The sequence below is a fragment of the Aythya marila genome (assembly GCF_965140915.1).
Source record: "Aythya marila genome assembly, chromosome: 5".
NCBI classification, from domain to species: domain Eukaryota; kingdom Metazoa; phylum Chordata; class Aves; order Anseriformes; family Anatidae; genus Aythya; species Aythya marila.
Window position 1 is genome coordinate 23,752,461 of NC_139046.1, and position 24,245 is coordinate 23,776,705.

Genomic DNA, 24,245 nt, shown 5'->3' on the forward strand with positions numbered 1-24,245 from the left:
GATTTTGCTGCAGTAAGTCACCTCCAGCTTACAGTGTTTGAGTTCTTATGTAAGCACAGGCACCCATATCTGATATGACAGAGGTTTTGAAATATGAATATACTGATAGCAACAGTTACGAAACCTTTTTTAAACTGAAAAAGCTCAAACTCTCCCTCTCAACAACTAAGATGTTCTCTTTTCCTTTCCCAACTTATGAAATAGTATTGCAATACTGACAAACCCACAGAAAGTACTTCTAGAAGAGAAAAGCCCTGCAGAAGCTCTGCATGTCTTCCAGCCTCTAGGGGAGAGCCAGTTTTGCACCGATTGTTCCCTTTTTATCAAATAAAATATTTTGTCCCTAATCTCTCCTCATATCTCACCTGTAGGAGTAAGCAAGGTCTTTTAGAAATAAATCTTATCTCCTTGGGTTTATTTTCATTAGTAGTTTCAAGTTTACTTTAGACCATTCGCAGCATATACCAGAATATCTTGCCTAGATAACACATGAGCTGAGGGAGGAACATGCTCCAATAGCTTTCCAATGCAGATAGTAGCACTGTGAAGACTGCTACTTTACCTTGCTGCTGACCTTGTCGTGCATGGAAAATAGTTTTTTTCTGTGTTCTTGTGCCCCCCAATCTATCTTATGGTCAGTACAAGACAAATTACATCTCTGAACTGGGTGAACAACTCCTACCAAGGTATTTCAAACTCATTTAGATGTGATGTATTGGATCGCACACAAAAGAACTTTTCTGTCCCTGCTTCTCCTTGAGTATTTCATCTATACTTGCATCACTACTAACTGTACATCTTTGGCTTCTCTCTTTACAATCTTCTTGTCAGAAACGTTCAGTGAACTAACTGGGATTTTTACCAGTTTCAGATGCAAAAAATACTTGAAAAGCTAGTCTCAAGCAGGTTTCAAACACTCTGGCCTTTCTTCTGAGGTATAGCTATTGTGGTTACAGTCTCTAGGGGGCAGAGAGAAGGCAAAACTGACACATACAACCGTTTTTCTTTTTGCATTCACCAAGCCACTTCTCTAAAGAGGATTTGTAATGCATGTAGAAATGTGTAGGATTATAATCCATTTACTTTACAATGAAATTTGGCAATCAGTTTGACGATCAGAAAGCTATGATCAGTAACTGCTATCAGATTCTAAAGTGACACACATTTCCAGTCACTGTCTCCACTCAACAAATGAGGTGCAAAATTACAGCTCAGCTTCCCAGCCTTTTTCTGAAAATACCAGGTCTAACAGCCAGCATGTCTGTGTGAGATTCCACTTTTCTGCGTGTTTCAGAGGTTATTCAATAGCCAGTTCCTATCAATGGTTTAAAATTGGCGCAGATTAAGTCCTATGAAGCCGATGCCTGCATTTTCAAGCTTTTTGTGTGTGTGCATGTGTGTGTGTGAGAGAGGGAGAGAGAGACAGACAGAGAGCACATTCCTGATCCTCCCCCTATTTCTGATCATCCCCCTATGATGATGATTCCTGATCATCTATGATCATCCTGATCATCTATGATGATTCCTGATCATCCCCCTATTTCCCATACTGGGAAGAAATTTCACCATCTGTCAAGGGCTGTGCAGGCCAATGTTTCATTTACAACTATTCTTGTGTCCAAATTTTTTCACTAACAGCTTTTAACAGAATTGCCAGTTTTGAAACTTATGTTATTGCCAACTATGCCTGCTAATGGACCATTTTTCTAGTTGTTCAAAAATACCACATACCAGATGTTAAATGCCACTTCCCCATTAAATGCAGAGCTGTGCTATTGAAGATGATGAGGATCATTTTCTTCTTAATGGCTGTTATTATTTTATTTTATTTTATTTTATTTTATTTTATTTTATTTTATTTTATTTTATTTTATTTTATTTTATTTTATTTTATTTTATTTTATTTTATTTTATTTTATTTTATTTTATTTTATTTTATTTTATTTTTCTACTGGTTGTAGGTATAACTGAATCCAGAAACATAGCTTTGCAGACATCTAATGCTTCCCTTCATTTACCTTGATAAGATGGCCAATCTATAGACTGGTCTTCTGGTAGCTGAATGTGGATTCCTAGATGGTATCTTCACATGGCAAGAATACAAATCTTTGAATGTCCTCTATTAAGCCAGCCAGAATTGCATCATTCCTCGTCCACCTAGCACAAATCTGGGCCTTAGATAGCTGATTCAGACAGGTGTTGCCATTTTATATGTTATGGGCTTATAAAGTTCATTATCCAGATAAACCTATATTTCTGGAAACAAGTTATAATGTGCCAACACTGCTGTGCCACCATACATAGCTTGTGGAATTAGCCTGTTCTCTTAGCTTTTCTAGCATTCCATTTGGGCAGCGAGGTTGACTTCAACTGGTACATTTTTTCTTCCTCTAGACAGTAAATGTTGTATTGTAAACGTTGTATTGCTTTAGCTGGGTAGCTCCTCCCTGCCTTCAAAGGATAAAAAATGAATAGAAGAAGCATGTAAAAACATATAATGAGCTTAAAAAAAAGAAAAAAAAAACTGGCCCAATTCCCCATCCTAGTTGTTGATTTCCACTGTAGCATGGGAACTTTGTTTTCCTTCTGGGACTTATTTTTAGCTCCCTTGGACCTAGTTTCAACTGTTTGGATAGGAAATTACAATCAGGAGGCCAAAGGTTTTCAGATTTCCTGCCTTTCCTTTCCCTGCCGCTGGTTTTACTTTTATTTTTTTTTCTTTTCTTTTTGTCTGTAACTTTTAATTTCTAGCTGTATTTTAGTAGACTAAAATGCAAACCTTGAATCTGCAAATCTGCAATTCTTAGATTATTTTTTTTTCCCTCTTTTTTTTTTTTTTTTTTTCCCTTCTTATTTTTTTGGCAGATCTCTATGGATCCCAGTTTGTGGAATTCATCCATTTTCATTTGGGGACATCTCCAGCTCACTTCATTTCTTTTCCTAATTCCTTCCAGCTCTCTGGATATCTCACACCACTACTGAAGCACTTCTGGCACGTTAGCTTGAAGGAACACCAACTTACAATCCCTTTGGTAATTTCCTTTAAGTTTTTGAACTTTATGAACCAGCACTTGGCCACGTTTGGGGGTCTCAGCAGCTGCTTTTAAACAAGGAGAACCCGAGGACACCACCACTTGTTGCTCCTGTTTTATTTCAAATAACCAGACCCGTAACAAAGCTAAGCTGGGCCACCTACCCATGGCCACAACCCAGCTTCTCCCCGCTTGCCTGTGGGCCACGACCCAGCAGGGATTCGGGGCTGTTGATGCGTGCTGTGAGGTGAGGCTGAGCACCTCCCTCGTCAAGAGGGCAGCTCAGCCAGCACAGCGTTATTAAAGGCAGTGGGCAAACGAGCAGAGGCCGTGACACCGCCCCGTGAGGAGGCTGCAACGGCCCCGGGGGAGAGGCCGGGCGGGGAGGCAGCGGCGGGGAGGCCCCGTCCCGGAGTCCCACCCCCGCCGCGCCGCTCGCGGAGGACTACAACTCCCAGCACGCCCCGCGCGCGGGCTCACCTACCCTGCTGGCCCGGCCGCTGGCGGGGCTCAGCCAATGGGAGGGCGCGGCGGGCGCCGGGCGGGGTAGGCTGCGGCGGTGGGGCGGGGCGGGGCCGGCGGTAGCGGCGGCGGCGGGAAGGGGCCGTGCCGGGGGCCGGGGGCCGGGGCCGTGCCGGGGCCCGGCGGTGGCGGTGCCGTAGCGATGCCGGTGCACTCCCGGGAGAAGAAGGAGAACAACCACGATGAGATGGAGGTGGACTACGGGGAGAACGAGGGGAGCAGCTCGGAGGAGGAGGAGACCGAGAGCTCCTCCGTGTCCGAGGAGGGCGACAGCTCAGGTACCGACACCGCGTCCCCTCACAAACCTCCCCCCCCTGCGCCCCTCGCCCCGGGGCCGGCCCGCGGCCCCCCCCCGCCTCCCCCCGGCCCCACAGCGCCGCCGGTGCCCGCCCCGTCGGGACCCCGCCCCGCGGCCTTTCCGCCACGCCCCGGCCCGGCGAAGGGGGTGGGGGGGGCAGCGCTGGGACTGCCCGGGGGCTGCTGTCAGGCAGCTGGGGAGGGGCGCTGCGCTGTAACTGAGCCCCCTCAGCGCGTTACTGGGCTGTGTGTAGGCTGCCAAGCTGCTGGAGCCCGCAGGGGCACGGCGGGGACAGGGTCGGCCACGCTGGCTCCCCAGAAGTAGAGCAAAGGCTCTGCCAGGGTTGGGAAAGTGTGGCCGCTGTGCTGGGAGACAGCAGAGTCATGCCCTTGGCCCTTGATCTGAGTTAATACTCACTGGACCAGTGATCACCAGAGGTGATCCCCCAGTAGAGGCCTCGGCTAATCCCCAATCTGCCCAGGGTTTATGTAGAGCTTCCCGCGCGTCTTTTTTTTTCCCCTCCCTCCTCCCTTACTCCCCTGTGCCTCTGAGATGGCAGGTATCGCTGACAGAAGCCCATTTTGCAGCTCTAGCCTGCTGGTCCGTGGCTGCCTGCTTGGATCAAACTGTTGGCTGCCACTGCCTTGCCAGCAAAATGATCATAAACACAGCGATTTTATTTGTGCCTACATTAACAACTGATCTGGCAAACAAAGAGTAGAGATAGGTGGTCCAGAGTAGATGGTGCTGAGGCTCATACATCTCCAAAGCAGTTAGAGGTTTGTTTCACATCATGTATCCTCAACTGAACACATTTGGTTGGAAGCTGCTTGAAGAACAAGTCATTGCTTCAAGCCCTTGTGTTCTCTGTAGACATTGGAGCACATTTGACAAGAACCTGAAATGAAGCTTTGGGTTTAAATTGATAGGAAAATAATCTGTTTTGTGTTCTCCAAAATGGCTGCAAATTGACCCAGTGGGTGGTTAGCTCACACAGTCATAGGACTCACTTGAAAGCTCTCCTGTACTTACACATGAACGTGCACACAACTTTTATAAACAGTTGGGCTCCAGATACAGGTGGAGAGTTTATTGATCCAGCTACAGATCTGCTGCTGAAGAAGACTGATTGGTCTTTCCTTAACCACATTAAGTGGCTGAATTGAAAAACAGGGCCAGAAAAATGTGCTTTAATTGTCATGGGTTGGTTTGATGAAACCGAAGCTGTGCAGCATCCCTATGCGCTGGTGATTATGCTGGAAAAAGGGCAAACTTGAGTGCGGATATAAGGACAAGCAGTTGGAGGTAATCAAGTTTTAAGTTGGAAAGGTGTCTAGTTATGTCCCTGTTTGCACAGCAGCCTGCTCTGCTCCTTTCAGACGTGATTTAGGAAGGTGTGTTTCAATTCTTTCATTATCACTATTGTACACGGACTAGAAAGTGAATTCTGTATTTTGGAAAAAAAACTCAGGTGCATGGCTATTCCCTCCTAAACGTGACTATTTTTCAAAAAAGTTCTCACATACACAGCTGAATGAAGTTTAACAATCTTTCAGGGGAAAATATAAAATAGTGTAGAGGAGGAACACACGATTTTATTGGGCATGATGAGAGTGAGACACAGGGCTGTGAAAGACTCCTTGTTGAGGCCCAGGAGCATCACTGCAACAATAACCCCTACTTAGCCTACTGGAAGTCTCTGTCTTCCAGTTTGTGTTGCAATAGATTATGTAGTTTATGTAGATTACAATTAGATTACAATTATATCTGGGGGTGCCTTTTCTTCATCTATTATTCTAGCCAATCTGTATGTCGAAAAAAAATAATCTAATTTTCTGTGTGAGAAAGGAGCTTGGTATAACAGATGTAAACTTATCTCTTTCTTTCCCCCAGTTCCCTGGCTCTGGTGAAAGGAAAAATGGCTCTGTTAGTTCCAGCCACTGACTTTGAAGTTTGCTCTCTTTCAAAACCTGCTCGTACTCCTGTATGAAGTTTTTACCAGCTGACAATTTAAAACCAAACTGGTGGTTACATGTCCACAAAGATACTTTGGTCGATTTCTTTAATTTTTATTTTATTTTTTAAAACTTAATTTTATTTTGTCAAGGGCAAATAATTCTATTATCTTTTCCCGGTCTTGGATTCTTTGGGGATTGGGAGGAAGAAGGAGGAGCTATGTTTTAAGTGAATGTAGTGTGAAAGTGTTTCTTTACAATAATACAAGAAACCCTCCAGATAATTTCTGTAGCATTCCACAGAGAAATACTTTTAAGAGAGCACTTAAAAAGTGATGATTACAGGAAATTATATGCTTGTCTCGGTGTCTGGACAAATATGGATGTACTCCATGGAAGCATATTGCTTCTACAGATACAAGATGATTAGCACTGCAAGAAATAAGTCTTAATTAAAATTAGTAGGGGGAAAAAAAGAAGGTTTAGAAGGAAGAGATTGTTTTTGTTAAATTTGTCCTTTACTTTAGTTGCATTCATTGGTGTTTCCCCCCCCCACGATATGACTGAGAATACAGGAGGTGTGGTTAGAAACAGCATAACATGCCCTTGAGAGCTGGCACTGTTTCAATCCTTTTCCTTTTGATGATACATATTGAGTTTTTTTTTTTAATTATTGACCATGGTATAGAATAGCATATCAGGGATGAATAAAAAAGCCACAAGTTATGCTTGCCATCCCAGATGAGAATTTGAACATTTTTGTGGAGCACTTTAAGTAGGCCATAGCTTATTAAAAAGGACTATTTTAGGTGCTGTTACATTTTAAGTACTTTTTGTGTGTGTGTGTGTGTCTTAAAACTGGGCTGCGCTAGTTAGGGAGTTGGACTACTCCAATGCAATAGGAAACAAATGACTGTGATTTCGACAGTGTTAAAAAATGCCCCAAATGCTTTGTGCAATATAGAACTTTATGGGGGAACTTTATGGGAAATCTGAAGTGTTGAGACAATTTTGGCCTGGTAGCAAGTATTTTAATATAAAATGAGAAATATTCTGTCTCAAGCAATACAAATTTTCGACAGAAAAGCCATGGGATTTAATCTCAAAACTTACTTTTTCAATAACGAATATTTCCCAATCTGTACATTGTTTAAGGTCATGGGGAAGAAGTTCTGTAATTGGGGAAATTAAGATATTTCAAGACTCTGAAAGCCTGAAAAAGTTTAATTGGCAGAATAAAGAAACGACAGAAGAGTGAATTAGCATGTCAGTTGCCATTCAGTATTATAGGGAGAACGTAGTTCCTGTGGCAGGAATTCCCACATTTTTGAGTGTGGACCTGGCTGAGGAGAGTGCTGTGTTTTATTTCAGCATCTGCAGGAGAGTCAGCTGTGCCCTCACATCCCAATGCATTCCTCTTTTCTTGCAGCAGAAGATAAAAATGTAAGATGCAGTTGCTTTCAGGCTGCATTGATCCTCAGAAACAGCCACAGTTCTAGTATTATTTTTTTATTTGCAGTCCTTAAGCGTGCACAAGCAATAAAATCCAAATTAATGTAAGGAAAACTTCTGAATGAATTATTTACCAAAACATACCTGGAAACAAAACCATACCTGGAAACGTCTGAAACGTGTATGTGAACTTGAGAAGCAAGTGGGAAGCCATCTGGTTCCCAGGGCTTGTTCCTGCCTGGATTCACAGGGAGGTTCCGTCAATTTTTAATGCAAATTTATTTTTATAGCACATAAATACTTCAGACAAGACTTCAAGTAATGTGACTGGCACATTCCTTAAATCTGGCCAAGATGAAAGTTGCTCAGTCAATTTTGGCTTAAGTGCTATGTTGGACAGCCAACGAAAACTTTGCTCTTCAATCTGACTTTCGATCTTATTCTGAGTTCTGGGATCTGTCTTTTTTATGAGAATGATAGTTTAAAATGAAAGTGTCTTTTAGCAGCCTCATTCTCTTCCCACGCCCTTCTCAATGTGCCAAGCAATTTCTGAAGATCTGACTTCAGATTTTGTCTCTCTTCAGGCTACCCCACGTTTTATAATTTTGTAAAGGTTGCCTTCTATTGCTCGTACTTGCTGCGGTGTGAGGAACTGCAGTAAGGCTTTGATTTGGACTCATGTACTGCTCCACTGCCTATTGGTTTTCATATCCAGGCAGAAAGGGCTAGTGTGGTTTTCAGTCTGAAAAGCTTGTGATGGTATCAGTATAAAGGTACGTGGACTGAACTTCGTACTTCAAGAGGTTTAAGTGGAAGATCTGAGCTACTGACTCCTCTGAGTCAGGGAGGTGATGTGCATGCCCGAAGGTACTCCTTTCATCCCATCACCTTTGCAATTTGCCATGCTCTTTTGCAAAACAATAAGGAGGAATGCTGCTTTTTTTTTTTTTTTTTTTTTTTTAAGCTGGTGTAGGAGGCAGTATAAAGCAAATCAAGGGCTCTAAAAGAATGGATGCTGAGCATCTCCACTCGGCTCCTGATCCTGCTTCTCTTCTCTATCAGCAACTGGGAGTTTTCTTGAGTAACTGCTCAGCTGGGCATAGCTCCCTCAGGACAGCTCTCACACTGTGGCATGCTTGCACCAGTCCAGCCCCAGCTCCTAATGCTGTGGCTCTCCATTCTTCCTGCACTCATTCATCATCAGTCACTTGTACGGGAACTGGAGAGCTATTTCCTTGAGATGCTGCTGCTGTAAAGCTGCTTCAGCACATCTCTGTCTTCTGAATGTGGCTTAGCAGAACCCTTTTTTCACTCTTCTTTTTAAAACACTCAGATGGACAGGGCTGGTGGAGGAAGGGCAGGAAGCAGTGAAGAATTTTGTAGCTTTGAGCCTAAATATTTATTTTTTTATTATGGAGAACTATGGTTAATGAAGCACCGCTTTCATTAATGCCTTGGAAATGTGCCTCTTTGACAGAATTAGGGTTTGGAACTTGCCTTTTTCTACCTTATATTTGCTGAAGTACAGCAGAAGGTTGCATGTCACTAAAATTCAGCAGTTTTCCATTGTGTGCTTTACTACTTGTTACATACGTCTTTTGAGATACCATACCTTTTATCCTCTTGAGTAGTGCATTGGTAAATCTGAAAGAGTGGAGGGTAAGATCCTGTGTGAAGAGAAATGAAGCAAAAAATACTGTTTTGAGGAAAGCCTTCTCAACTTTTAGTTTATTTAATTCATCATAAAAACAAGGAAAAAGATAGATAATGCTTTCTTCAACAAAAGGAAACTAAAGTAAAACTTTTAGTTCCACTTTTCAAAGCACTTCAAAAGCTCTGGAAAGAATTCCATGTTAATAACTCTTACTCCATAAAAGCATCTGAAATCAAATTTCTTCAAAATTCTAGATTTTGCAGGTTTTGCTGTTAAGAACTGTTTCATTACATATACAGGGTTTTTAAATGGTCATTATGATGAGCTGCAGATATTTCTACATGAGTAATTGAGACCCAAACAACTGTCCAAACCGTAAAGGTTGAAACCTGTTTTCAAAACCAAGTGTTAAATTTTTCTTTTTAACTGATATTATTAAAACTAAACTGTGAATTATGTATGACAAATGTAATATTTGGACTGTGCATGCTTTCTGTGGATTGCTTTTGCTCGTACTAACACAAGGATGCACTTGAAGTTATGTTTGAACTTGAAGTTTAAACTTAAACATAAAATTTCAAGTTTCAGTTATGGTAAATAAATCTTCATGGGTAATGCTGCCTTCCATCTGATGTGCTATACAATGTTTACAATGTTTAATTGTTCTGTTTCTTACTTTGTTCAGGTGTACTTCGCATTATCAGTTACAAAATTTGACCTTTTGAAGACTTAAAATGGTGTTGTCTTGTTTGGGGAAGAAAAACTGCAATTCATGGGGTTTCTTCTAGAATTAGACCTAAGTTTATTAACTTTGCGGTTTATGTGACAAATGATTTCTTATAACCTGCTGTAAAATAATAGAGGCTGATCTGTTTTTGGCTAAAATTCAGATGTGTTTAAAATCGGCTAGAAAAAAGATCCAGTTTATTTGTTTACGTTGTTCAAAATATGTTACCTTTTTCTTATTCTTAGAAATGGATGATGAGGACTGTGAAAGAAGAAGAATGGAGTGTTTAGATGAAATGTCCAATCTTGAAAAGCAATTTACAGACCTCAAAGATCAGTAAGTATTTTAATATTTTAAGTGTGTCATTTGAGGCTTTGTTCTATGAGAATGCTGTGTGCAGCTGGCGTTTCTTGTTTTTCAAATAAGCAGATACTATTTTTAAGAAGAATAAGTATTGGAAGTTCTGAAATGATTTGCAAACTGTTGTTCCAGATTATTTTATTTTCTGCAAGCTCTTATATGAGAGAATATATTTGTTTTCATATATTCTATATATACATATACAGAATATTTATTGTATGTGTGTGTGTATATACAAATACTTATTTTATTTCTTCTTTGCTGTAAGAATGGTTTTAAAGTGTTGCTACATAGGGCTGATGTGGGTCTATTGCATCTAGATGCTTAGCAAAACCAAGGAATTGTGATCTTTGGAGACATGTATCAAGATCCTTGTCCTCATTTTATATATGTGTGAATTGCATAAACAGATCCAAGCACTGTCTTTGTTACGCTAGAAATTATTATTGTTATTATTATTTTTTAATGTATAGTAGCAGTTTTTATAGCCAGTACTAATGAAAATTTCCTGTGGTTACTGCAAACCAGAAACCAACACTGGAAATGAAACCAGTGTTAGCTCTGTTAGTAGTTTACCATAATATCTAAATCACTCAGAATAAATAGAAGAACTGAATAGCCACAGTTATTCAAAAGTGAATCTCGTTTGAGTTAGGCCCAGTCTTCTGTATGTATTTAAAATTTATTTTCAGACGTGCCCAGGTAAGCTAGATGCATCTGTTCTGATTTAAATTGATGGGAATTTGGCAATTAACTTAATCAGGTACCTGCAAAAGAAACATGCAGGAAACCTTGTCTATTCTTAGGCATACGTATTGTAATTGAAAATGAGTCAGTTGTCATTGCATTCCAGATAAGTGTTCATATTGTGTGATAGCTCTTTCTACTGGTGAACTGAGATAGGTACTAGCAAACTTTATAAAATAGGGAAAGAAGAGAAAGATGCTTGAACAACAGGGTGTTTAATCTCAGCCAGCAGCAGAGATGATAAAGTGATTGTTTTGTAGGGAAACTAAATTTTGATCATACAAATGGGGTTTACGCTGGTAGACAGCAGGTACCCGTTTTAGGCAGATCACTGTTGGAAATTAGTGGATAAGCAGTTTTAGTTCATCAGCTGCTATGTGACACCAAGTGCTTGCAGCACCCAGGCCTGATTTAGCTGGAAGTTGGTGCTGTGTAATCTGATGTTAGTGATGCAGCCAGGCATGTGCACTGTGCACCTCTGCTTATGTTGTTGTTGGATAAAACTGCTGTAGCTAGATGTTAACAACTGCATGCCAAATTGGTCTTTAATCAACTGCAGGCTATGTCACTTAGCTGCAGGTCAGATTGAGTCTGTCTATTAACAGTTTGCAGGTAAGAAGAGAAGTGGTCACTGTTTAACTATAGCTGGGCTAGGTACATATGCTTGAACTATTAAGTTGTCATCAAGGTAAAGTGAAAATCAGGCTGGTGTTGCTTCAAGTGAACAGGAAGTAGTTCTCAAGCAGGTCTTGATTTTTTGGTATGTGTGAACTGTCTTCTGTTTAATTCATTACTTAAGCAATATACTGTAAACAAATAAAAAGGTAACATTGCTGTCCTGAAGAGGAGACTGTGTAAAAAGGTAATGTTTGATGTGTTCTCAGCACTTACAAGGAAGTTTGTATGCGTTTGCCTCAATGTTACCACTTTTGATTGTGGAGTGCAAAGTAAAAAAAGCATAAGAACAGGAGGAGCTGTTTATATTGATGATTCTGTCTTTTAACATTGTATTTACTAGTTATGTGATTGAAAGGCTTGTAATTGATACTACACTAAATTCTTTAAAATGGAAGTGGATTTCTTCAGGCTGCTAGTAAATACCAGTTTTTAGAAGGAATTTCAGGTGAAGTAAAAATATTGTAATATTTCCTTTTGGTGGGAATGGAAGATGTCAGTTACAAAATATCCCATGACATTTTGATAGTATTTTAAATGTGGATTTTCACAGGGGATGCTTCAGTAAGAGCCTACTTATCTTTTGCCTTGGTCTGTGGTAGGGTGAGAGCAGATAAGTGAACAACAAAGTGGATGGGATTTTCTGTCCACAAAATGTCTCTCCTTCCCTCTCTTCCATGATATAAGCACGGAAAATTCAAATGGTAACAAGTCTTAAATTTGCTTCAGTGGATGTGCCATAATGTTAACAAAGAGAGGTAGATTAGGTCTTTTAGAAAAAATTCTTCTGATTTGTTTGCTTTCATTTATTTATTTATTTATTTATTTATTTTAAAGACTTTACAAAGAAAGATTAAGCCAAGTGGATGCAAAACTACAAGAGGTCATAGCTGGAAAAGCACCTGAATATTTAGAACCATTGGCAGCATTGCAAGAAAATATGCAAATCCGAACCAAAGTGGCAGGTAGGCATAAAAAGTAAATATTTCTGCTTCAACAGTATCATGTTGCTATGAATTTTAAGGGAAATCTTTTTTTTTTTTTTTTTTTTTTTAACTTTAGAATTATTAAAGTGATGCGTTTTAAAGCTAGAAACACCATGGCATGCATAGTTTTAAACTTAAAGTAATTTTCAAGTCAAAGTTTCGAGTTTCTTACTACTTTCCACAAATTGCCTGATAACATTGCATTAAAAATATGGCTCATTTTTTCTTTCTCCTGGTCATCTCCATAATGCTTTCCCTCAGATGGTGACCTGGAATTTCTGGGTTTTAAGATTTTTACTGCAAATTTACTTGAGTAGTACTAAGCAGCCCTCTTGTGTTACATGTAGATTCCCAAATGAACTTCCCCGAAGGTTTGACATGAAAACAACCTTAATCCAAGCTGTTGGTTTTCGGTTTTAAACGTGACTTTCTGTTAAACCATGTAGGTGGGTGTGGATAGGGAGAATATTAAAGATTTTCCTGATTCGAGTCTTCAGCAGCACTGAAGATGCATGTTCCAATGTAAAAAGCCGAGGGAGAAGTCTCAACTTCAAGGAAACTTGTAGACTAGAAATCAGATTTCTTTTTTTCCTTCTGTCCTCAACTTGAGATTCACAGAGTTGTTCCAGAGGACACCGGAAACTGCAGAACGGGTCTATTTGCCCTTGCTGTTTCACAGCCTTGACAGAAGTGGTTGTAGCAGAACTTGAGCTCCAGCAGGTCCAAGGGACCCACTTGTTCCTTACAGAGGGGAAGAAGGGGAAAAAAAAAAAAAGTTAAACTATGGATGTAATAGAAAAGAAACTTGTTTTACTCTGCTCTCTAAGGCAGTGAGCACTTCACACAAAACATGAATCTTGATTATTTCAGTAAGTCAATAAAACATCTCTCTTTCTTCTAGAAGCATTTATGCTCATACTGCTGATTTCAGGCAAATAAGCATTGATTATGAATTGGTAGGTGTAAGAAATACTCCTAATGCTCAGAAGCAGTGCTCCTTGCATTGCAAGAAGGCTGGTTCTAAGAATGGAACCGTCTTGTTAATTGATGTGATTTGTCAGTGTGCTGTGTAAAGCAACTCTCATTCCAAATATCTGTAAAATCTGTTTTCTAGCTGTTTAACACCCTTCCCCCTGTTATTTAAAATACTAATTAGAAAATAGAAGAGGCCATCAAGTACTTCTCATATTTGAAAAGTAAGGATATCCAGGATAATTTGATCAGAAATAGGAAGTAGACCTGTTTTGTAAGGCTAGCATGACAACTGGTATAATCTGTTGACTGATAGGGGAAAAAGTGAAAATAGCATTTTTTTTTTTTTTTCCATCAGATCTTTAGATTTAAGAGATCTCTTGTTTTTACTTTGTAAAGGAGCTAGGCACTGTAATTGCCTAAATTAAGATATCTGTGTTTTCCCTTTTGTACTTATTTTGGGATGTGCAGGAAGTTCTAAAAGAGAATTTTGAAATCAGATGTCAGCTAAATAAATTAATACTGTTGTTATTTGCTTGATTACAGGTATCTATAGAGAGCTTTGTCTGGAATCTGTGAAGAACAAATATGAATGTGAAATTCAAGCCTCTCGGCAGCACTGTGAGGTTGTGCTAGCTATTCTATATTGATAGCTAATTTCATCTGTCTTTACTGTGTGTCATGTTCAGTGCATACTTTTCCTACTGCAGTTGTTAATTTAATGCATTTGTTTTGTGATATTTAAGCCCACGTTGAAGCTTGTTCAAAGCATATCAAAATTGCCTTTATAGATTTAGATTTGAATATAAATTAAGTTCTTATTTTTCATTAGCAGGTTCTTAATTAGTTTTTTTATGCTTTTTAAAGAAATGATTACCAAGAACAGTAGCTAAATTATCTACCATAATTTTAGCAAAAGGTACCCTACACTTTTGTAATAATAATAGTCTTACAAAGTCTTTTTAAAGTATCTTGGTCCGCTGGTGGTAAGAGTTGTCATTTCAAAAGCAGTTACGAGAAAGATACATTTCTCTCCTTGAGCATAAACGTTTTTATTTCTGTTTAAGTATCTAAATACTGCATACTGTTGTGCAAAAATTAAAGTACATGTATGTCTGATCCTCTATCCTAGCTACTTAGATGCTGAGGTTTGCATCATAGTCCTTCTCAGCTTCCCCATTACAGCGTTTTCTTCTTTGCTTGTTTTCTTGTTTACTTCAAGGTCTAATGTAGGACTACTCACTACTGACTTTCTTCATTCCTGTGAATTCTCCTGTGGCTGGACAGAATGCTATAAGACTGGCAGGGTTTCCCATCCACAAATGAATGATTTGCTTTGGCTATGTATTCCTCTTTCAGGTGGTTCTTCTTGCTTCTTTTGCTGCTATGCTTCTGTGAAACCTTCAGAATTCAAACATGCACCATCCAATAAGGGTCTCTCAGGGGGGAAGCGCTTCAAAGTCAGTAGAACTGCCTGTAAAATCATTGTTACACTAGAGCACAGCCATTCAGCCTCTGTTGCCTATCACAGCTTTTCACACTGTATTTGTCGCCAAGTGCTTGCAGCAAAACAGGGGTCTAAACACAAACATAATTTAATGTTAAAACCGTCTCAGAACAAATAACACTCATCTGACCTTTCAGGTATATATAAGAAAGCTTTTGTCTTTTCAATTTCATTGGGGAATATTTTTATTTTTAGTAACAGGAGGTTGAAAAATACATGAAAGGAGGTCTCTGGAGTGTAAGTACTTTGTGACTTGAAGGGAATGTTAAACATGACAGCCATCTATTGCAATAGGAGTCCTTGTTTTCTTTATACCTCTTTTTGCTTCACACTAGTTCAGCTTGAACGCTGGTAAAAGTAAGGTTCTTTTGGTATGCTGTTCTGTGGGCAGGAGCAGTTGAGGTGCAGACATACACTGACTTGGCTCTAGGGACTGCAATCTTTGGTTGCAATGTGGTACCTAATAGCTAGACACTTGGGCTGCTTAAGCGGCCTCTTCCCCCCCCCCCCCCCGATAAGTCCAAGTCTCTGTTTTCCAGAGTAGTTGGAGATGCTGCTCAGTGAAAATGAACTTTAAAGTAATAATAATAGTTAACAGTTGGCTGTGTTTCCTACTTGTGTTTTAGGAAGTGTGCAAATTTTATGCAGTAAATTTATTGTCTTGAAGCTTGGAACTTAGCTTAAATTGAAGTTACTGTTTTATTGTATTTAGTGTGTTCAGAAGCTGCTGTTAAAAGGGTAACTCATCTATATAGGTACTGTGTAACTTTGGCACCAGTCCTATATGGTGAATTATAATTGAGAGCAGTTGTACTACAAAGTTGATTTTCTCATTGACAAATGCTTAGAGACGGAAGAGAGGGTAGACTAACATGTTCCGTACAAAGTTCACACCGAAGTGTTACCATTTATCTTAGGTGTGTTTTTAGCACTTTGTATATAAAAAGAATGAAGGTTTGTGTTAATCTATTTGGATCAGAAATTATATTTTGAAAGGATGAACTAGCATACTTTTCTAAAGCAGTTTTAAAATGTTTCTCTCAGCTTTAACATACACAGTTTTGCTTTCACAATTTTCTAGACCTTTAGTTTGTGTGCATAATTATTTCTGTTGTGAGTAGGTATTTTTCAGTTCTCTGAAAATAGGCAATTATAAATTCTGTAGTAGTAGATGATACTTCTCTATCAATGACTACAGTCTTGTTAATATTGGAGGTAAGTTAATAAAGGACTTTCCATGAAAGCATCAGCTTATTTGATCTTTAAAGAAAGGTGGAGGAGAGCTTAACACTTCACAGTAACTCATCATGAATAAATCTTTGCTACCCAAAAGGAAAATACTGTATTTGTGTCAAAATACAAGTAGCTATTCTGGAGATCTAGCTGTGTGCTTTATATACTAAGTTATTCTTGGTTCTGATATTTGATGACTGTATTTATGCTTATGCCAATGAATGTGCTGTCTTTGAGAAACCAGGATCTTGTGCTAAGGAAATGGATATGGGGATATGTTGTATGCTTTACTGCTTCTGAATTATTATTTTTTTTTAATCTCAAATCAGTTCTTTCCTTCCGCTGAGCCTTTGAATAGTTCTTATGTATGTTTAGATGATAGAACTTAGTCATGTATAAATGCCTAATTTTTTTTCTTTTAGAGTGAAAAGCTTCTGTTGTATGATACTGTACAAAGTGAATTAGAAGAGAAGATTAGAAGACTTGAAGAAGACAGGCATAGCATTGATATTACCTCAGGTGAATGGAAATTAAAAGTTTTTGTTTTGTTTTAATATTGTTGTACCTACTGATTAGTCAGTTGACAGTACTCATAATATTTCAGGTTATCCAGTAGTATTCTGTTCAGAACTACAGTGTAGGCTTTGGGAGGTGGGTTTGAATTTAACTTTTAATCAAACTTCAGTCGAGTAATTGTCAGCATCCATTGTGTGTTTTGAGAATATTAATCTGTGACCGTATAATCTTTCATTCTGTTCAGACACAGCATCTCGCCAGAAAATCTGGTATTTCTCACTTCTGGACAGTGTTTCTTACTGTAAGAAGAGCTAGATGTGCATATTTCTGATTCATAACATATTCTTACTATGTATTTTCAGAATTATGGAATGATGAGCTACAGTCCCGGAAGAAAAGGAAGGATCCGTTTAGTCCAGATAAAAAGAAACCTGTTGTTGTATCAGATATCCTTTTACTGAAGTTGGTGTTCTTTTTGATAGCATTCACTGCTTTATAGGTGCTTTTACTACATATGTCATTGTTGACAAGTTGAAGTGGTGATGCATTCTCAAATTTGATTTTGGAATGACAAATGTTCTAATTCAGATTAGAGAAACATAGTTGAAAATTGAAATGAAGAATCTCTTAACTACTAGTTTCATATTTGACTTTTTGACATATTTTGACTTAAGAAAATAGAAGTAATTTGTCTCATGTTTTGGGTATTTGGTGAGTATTTGCCATCATTTTTCCAATGTGGTTGGTTGGAAAGGAAGGATGTCAGAGTTCTGAATTAGGCACTGTGCATATTAAGGAATGCCCTGTACATAATGAAGAATGTATCTTGAAGCATGCTTGGTCCAGCTGTTCTTCTGGAAAGCAAGGAAGTTGGGAGAAGGGGCTTAGAGCAGAAAGGCTTAAATAGTTATTACAAGTTAGGAAAGGACTTTTTTCTTGTGTGGCATACATGCAATTTTTATTTCTAAGGTGCTGAAAAAAATCCTGTTACTTTTACAAGGTTTTCAGACAAACTGGGAGGATAAAGTGTGAGGAAAGAAGTTTTTGACAGAATGGTCATTTTCTATTTTAAAATGTTTATTTTGTTTCTGTATTTATATTATTTGTACTATCTTTTCTCTTTTTCTGTACCTGTCCTAATTGATTTATCAGAACAGTCCCAAATGGATGACTTGTACTAATAACAACTGATCTTCCTTTAGATTGCATCATATATCCAGTTTAGTGGGGATGTTTTTTAACTAGTGCTTAAAAGCTGAATGCTGTTAATCAATACAGATTACAAATGCCTTCTTTAGTTTCTTAACTGCTTTTGGAAATTTCAGTGCCAGGTTGTGTGAAAGTGCATTCCTTTAGCTCTCGGTCATCGTTGTCTTTAGAAGGTCAAGACAAACAGCATTTGCTTCTGTGGACCGTGAAATACCTTGCCATTTAACAGAAAATATTAACATAGTAATAGGTCTAAAAGCCCAGCAATTTCAGGCATGGCTTTTAGGGTTTCCTACAACCCAAGCTATTCTATGGTTCTGGGTTGCATAATTCAAAGATGCATTTATTATTACTTTCACATAGGTATTTTGTGTGAGAGATTGGCAGAACAAGTGTTAATATCTTTCTACAATCTTTAGAGTGTTCTTATTATCACTGTATTATCTCTGAGTTTTCCTTAACTTTTCCACGCCCTTATATAGTTTATATGTTACAAGACCTTGATATTCTTGAAGATTGGACGACAATAAGGAAGGTAAGATGAAAAGTTGAATGCCAGTAGCTTCCTTTGGGTATTGTGTGGATTCTTGGCTGTTCCTTTTGCCTCTTAAAAATACTTAAATGTGTTTTAAATACAATCAAGACTTAAAGCAGATTTTCATTTCTTCATTGGTCAGCTAATGCTTTCTGTTCAAGCTATGTTATTGCTGCTCTTTTTGATTCTACCCAAATCATGCAGAGGAATCTGGTAAGGGAGAGGAAGAGCTTATCTGTAAAATGTGTAGACCACAATTTCTGTGATAGAGATGAGATTTCTCAAAATTTCTACTCAACTATGTCAGACTATGATAATTTGATAGGATTTTGTTTTAATTAAAAAAAAAAAAAAAAAAAGAATACATGCCATTTAGTATGTTTTCTGATAGTAAATTGTTTATTTTATGAAGACTTCTTCAGCCTTTGATTACAACTTTTTTTTTTATAAAGTATAACTATTTTTTTCCCAGATTATAAGAGGACCAGGGTTTACAGGAAGATAAATTTCTTTGACAAGTTAATATATTTGGAAAAAAAATAAATCCAACTTTTGGGTACAGAGTATCATGTAGGATCTTTACCATATTGTTAATATAACTTGCTGTAACCAAATGCTATCCTTGCCTTGCATCTGCAGTTGGAAAATATCCCATAGTAATCCAGCAAAAATCGGTGCTTTCCGGTTTATGGAGTAGGAAACAACTTTGAGAATTCAAAGCTTGCTGGGAGATGACTTTGAGTCTATTTCCATCCATACTTGTAAATATTTCCTAAAGAACCAAAATGTGGTTCCTATGTGAAAGCCTGTCTGAGTGTTTTCTCTACCTATCAACCAGAGGCATAGACACGAGATAGCTTTCCCTCAGTTTCTTTGTTATAGCGTAACATGATTTAAAGCGAGAATCTGATGGGGATTTTGCCTTTTATTGAAATCATTTAAAAAAAAAAAAAAAGTTGTTTTTTACACCTACTTTACTACTGTGTGAGATCTGCAATTCACATGGAAGAATGCTTGTGAGTATAGCATATGAATCTAAAGAGTAACTTCTTCAGATGGCACTTTTTTCAGAATCAGAATTAATTCAATATTGCATTTTTGATAGAATTACGTAACGCTAGTTCTGAAGATTTAATTTAGAAAATTTAAGTTACATAAAATCAAGATTGATTTAAAAAAAATTGGTTCTCCACTCCCTCCCAAGCCCTGTTTCAGTTACTGAGTCACTGTTCAACACACTTTTCAGATTTGTTCTGATTGTGTTTTTGCATGCAAAAGCAAGTATCTTGAGCTACACCACACAACCCAATTAAAGCTGACAGCTAAGAAAAAAGACTGTTTGCTGACGAACTTTTTTTGTGTGTGTGTTTCAAGGCAATGGCTACGCTGGGGCCACACAGAGTAAAGCCGGAACGTAAGTAAACATTGTCTGGTTTCACAAGACAGAACTTGCTGTGTGCAGTGATGCAAGCTGCATCTAGGCAGGTCATATTTATCTTAGCCATGGTATACTGATGGAGGGTGGGGTGAGGTAACTGGCAGATGTGGCTTTTTGCCTTTCCCTGCTCTCAAGTGCTGATAATTGTGGCTTGACTACTAAAAAATTTAGAGTTCTAAAAGTGGGTTATACCAGTAAATATTGGTAAGCTATGCTAATGTTTACAAAACATGAAGCAGAAAACTGAGAAACCTTGTGGGAGCTTTTTAAAAGCAGCTCACGTTCACTGCAAGCTACAATTCTGGAAAAAATAGAGGTCTGATAAAGGAGTGGTAAAGGATAATTTGGCCTGAGGTGAGAAGCACATTAAGCCTAGGTAAAATCAAGTATGTGGTGGTGGTTAGTAATGAGGAAAAGGGAGAGAAAACAAGCAGGTGGTGTATTTCTTCAGCGATGCATTACTTACATGCGTTTTATGATAATGCATCGATAAAGAGGCTTCAGAGTCTTGCATTTGCAGTCTTGTCTACATTGCATTACCCCATTTGTGAAAATTCATACACAGAGAGAAGAAAACTTCTATCTGAAAATGGAAATGTAACTTCTATCTGACTGGAAATAAAAAGTTATCTTCTAATTTTCATCCATTTGGAGTTAATTATCTAGAAAATGGCTACTTTTGGCAATGGAAAAACTGTGTTGTGTGTAAATAACTTAATGAGTGTGTTTATAAATTTTACTGACTTCTGCCAGTTGATGTTAAATCCCTTTTTATTGATCATTTCAGCACCTGTCAAATTAGAGAAACATCTACATAGTGCTAGATCTGAAGAAGGAAGGCTCTATTACGATGGAGAGTGGTATGGACGTGGACAGACGATATGCATTGATAAGAAAGATGAATGTCCTACAAGGTAAAGTTTATTAATTTTATACAGCTCTGTACAGTCCTGTTAAAGCAAAAGATAGCATGATGGCATTGAAGAATAAAGCTTGTTTGGAGGTAGTGCCAGCTTACTAACATTTACTAGTTTACATTGGAAGGCAGCCATTATCAAAGAAGTTTGAGCCCTTAGCTTCTGAGATAGGAGTGAAGGTTGAATTTCACCGATGTGATGTTTTGTCAGGGTGGTATCTCACTAGAAGACTTCAGTTCTTGCTCATTTCTGAATACCCTGGGATTGTGTTGTTTTTTTTTTTTTTTTTTTAGCGGGGATTTTGTTCCTTTGAGGATTTGGTCTGTTGGCCAGCTGAAAAATACTTAATTATGGAAAATATTTTCTGCTATTAAAGATAAGCTTTGTTTTTCTGTTGATTGATTGATGCTCTGAAATAAACCAAATAGAACTTTTTTTTTTAAACAGTGTTCCTTCTCATAATTAAGTTTCTCCCTGGTCTAAATATGATTATGCAAATTTGGTTGAATGTTTACGATATCTAAATGTATTTTTTCTATATGGATCATATTTGTCAATTCCGTAGTGTAAGTATATTTTAAAAAAATAGTTAAAAGTATATGTTAAATTCTACTGAATGGGATAAATCAGTCTAAGAGCAGAGTGTTGATTAAATAAGCATTGCTACCCAGGTAAGACAGATATTGTTCCTTAAGGAAAATAAGCATGAATTGGGAAACTTTAATTTTATATAGCAGTAGTTTACTGTAAAACAGTCAGTTCCTTTCATTCCCTGGTGAGGGAGAGCAGATTTATTTATTTTTTTTTTTCAGTGCTGAAACAAAGGTGTTTTAGTAAATTATATATTATTTCTGAAATTTAAAGAATTCCGAAGTTGTGCTGTTATGCACAGCATAACAGTTGTACTAAATCAAAAAAAAATCTTCCTAGTGCCCCATGTCTGACAGTGGCTAAAAGCTCTGTCATTTAGCATACAGTGGAATTTCCCCAGCCTTTCAAGATTTCAGCAACTGTTAATGCCAAAGAGTTTCCCGCAGGGAGTTTTGTTACACGCTGTATGTGATGGATATTTCTTCCATTAACTGTTTTACTCTCTGTTTTTGAGCCATTTTTGTCATCAATTATATTTGGAAAAGTTATTTTTTTCAGTATTTGTCTTAAGGTTTACCACAAAAAAGATAAAAGCAAAGTTCATGTAAGAATGATTCAATTAAATTCAGTTGGGCTTTTTTTTCTTTTCCTCCTGTCTGTCTTGAGTTTCAGACTGTTTAACTTTTTTCTGGATATGTTTTCCAGCAGATCTGTTTTTTATTATGGGTAATCTGCTTACTGTGGGTGACTATTCATTTAAACAGTTAAAATATTTGTAGATACTGTGCGGGTTTTCTTATAGCAGGAGAAGAAAACAGCTGGAAAATCAACTGCCTTTACTGAAGACATGCAGTTACTAAAGAATTCTGCTTGCGTTTATACCTACTGCATACTTTCATTTACAGTACAGAAATACAGCTGCAGTTTTGAGGTTATTTAATTACTTCTAAGATGTCTAAATATTTCCTATTTTTCTCTCCCTGACCCTTCTTCCCTCATTTTCTGTAGTGCCATAATTACAACAATTAACCATGATGAAGTTTGGTTCAAAAGACCGGATGGAAGCAAGTCCAAGCTATATATTTCTCAGCTACAGAAAGGAAAATATTCAATAAAGCATAACCACAACTGACTATTGCTAACCAGAAATGAAACAAGTGGTATTGCCATGCTTGATGTGCCATGGGATGAAAGTTGTATTTAATAGTGTTTTGTATTCCTTATAAATTTACAGCAGTATCTGATGTGTATTTGTAGTGCTGTATGTAAACTTCATATGGATGGCCTTCAGAAACCTGAGGATGTTAAATCATGTTGACAGTTTTACCTCTAAATTGGGTCCAGTGCCTAAGGTATGAAGTACGCTCTTCAAATGTAATGGCTCAGAACTTCTCATTAATAGTCATATTTGTAAAAATGAAATTAAAAAAAAAAAATAAATTCATTGTTGACCAGTTTGTGTGATAAAAATGATAACCACAGTTACCAGCAACTCACTTTGTTTTCAGTGAACATTGTCATGCTTCTCTTGTGGATGTAAATTTAGCCTGTTCAGCTGTTGCTTTTGAATAGATTGTAACATGCATAAGCATTCTTTTATCCAAAGTGGATTGATTTATTAAAATCTGCCCTCAACAGCTCTGCTAGTTCTAACTGTGTTATATTTTGTAAGGTTTACTATCTTGCTTATAATGAGACAAAGCCAATATTTTGAGTTACAGTTTTTCAGGAGCATTTTTCTAGCTTAGGACCCTAGTCTGTAGTAAACAAATTATTGGTGATTTTTTCTTCTCCCCCAGATTACCAGCAAAATTTATGCATAAAGTAGACAGTGTTGCTCCAACCTGTTATATGCAGCCTACAGAGGATGGCTGCTGTGACAATTATGTAAATATTATTGCATGCTCTGCTTATTTGGTCCATGTTGTATGGAATACTATGAATTCTTTCTTTTCAAAAGGAAAACATCTCCCCAGAAATCATTTAAGTGGGCAAATTTACACCAACTTTTTCACCAAACACAATTTTCCAAATTTCTGTAACCTATTTTGTCTTATCGTACACCAGAATTATTTAATGCAGTTTTTAAAGCTGGATTTCCCTTGAATCTTATTGTTTAAGCCACGGAGAAAGGTCCTAAATCCTTAATGTTACTGTGATGTGCTTGGAACATCTAAAATGTTAGATGGGATTGTTGAAGAATTTTTAATATGTTGGTTATATGCACTTTAATCTCCACTTATGATGACTCTCTTTGGAGAAAGAAAGCATCCATTTGGTTTAAAGGATCACAGCAAATAAGTATTTTTATTGTAACATAAAAATGGTTTATTCCTATATTAGTTGTCTCTTTTACTGCAGGGTAGTAACTACTTTCCAAATGCCAAATCGGTTTCTGCTGAGTGATGCTTTTCTACAAGTGTATGACATTAGTAATCAAATGTATATAAAGTATTAATTGAGGTTGGCTTTTAACAATATGAACTGTATGTATACAGTTGTTTGATAAACTTTTTGTAATAAAATATTCGTATTTTTTAACTTAGTATATAAATAAATCATTGGTGGTAGTGGACATCTTGTATTTTGTTTTGCTTTTTTGGTTTTCTAGTCCTGTTGGAGTTGCTCATGTAACAAATCCTAAATCAAAAGTTGTTTTCAGAAAGTGTAAATCTTTTTAAAGGCCTTTGACTCGCATTTTCTCTCAAAATTTGAGACTATGTATAGATGTGTATCTAAACTTTTTTTCTGTAATATTTTATGCAAGCAATAATCTGCACTGTTTATAAAATCAAAATTAAACACTGTCAAAAATGTTTTGGTTCCCAAAGAGCTTAAATCCATTTGCATTTAGGGTGTACTGGGGCTGTGGTTCACTTCTTTCCTCTTTTCTCCCCTGTATTATGCACCCCACTAGTT

At 37.6% G+C, this 24,245-nt stretch overlaps 1 protein-coding gene across 1 annotated transcript; it reads left to right on the forward strand.

Annotated features, from left to right (window-relative positions):
• The first annotated feature begins 3,635 nt into the window (after positions 1-3,635).
• On the forward strand, positions 3,636-23,903 carry BRMS1L (BRMS1 like transcriptional repressor). The gene is made up of 10 exons (XM_082761641.1): positions 3,636-3,832; positions 9,886-9,976; positions 12,260-12,387; positions 13,927-14,006; positions 16,543-16,639; positions 16,999-17,082; positions 18,316-18,380; positions 19,755-19,794; positions 20,606-20,732; positions 22,335-23,903. Exons 1-10 carry the CDS (start codon positions 3,697-3,699, stop codon positions 22,456-22,458), a joined length of 972 nt encoding a protein of 323 aa, XP_082617767.1. The 5' UTR covers positions 3,636-3,696; the 3' UTR covers positions 22,459-23,903.
• The last annotated feature ends 342 nt before the right edge of the window (positions 23,904-24,245 follow it).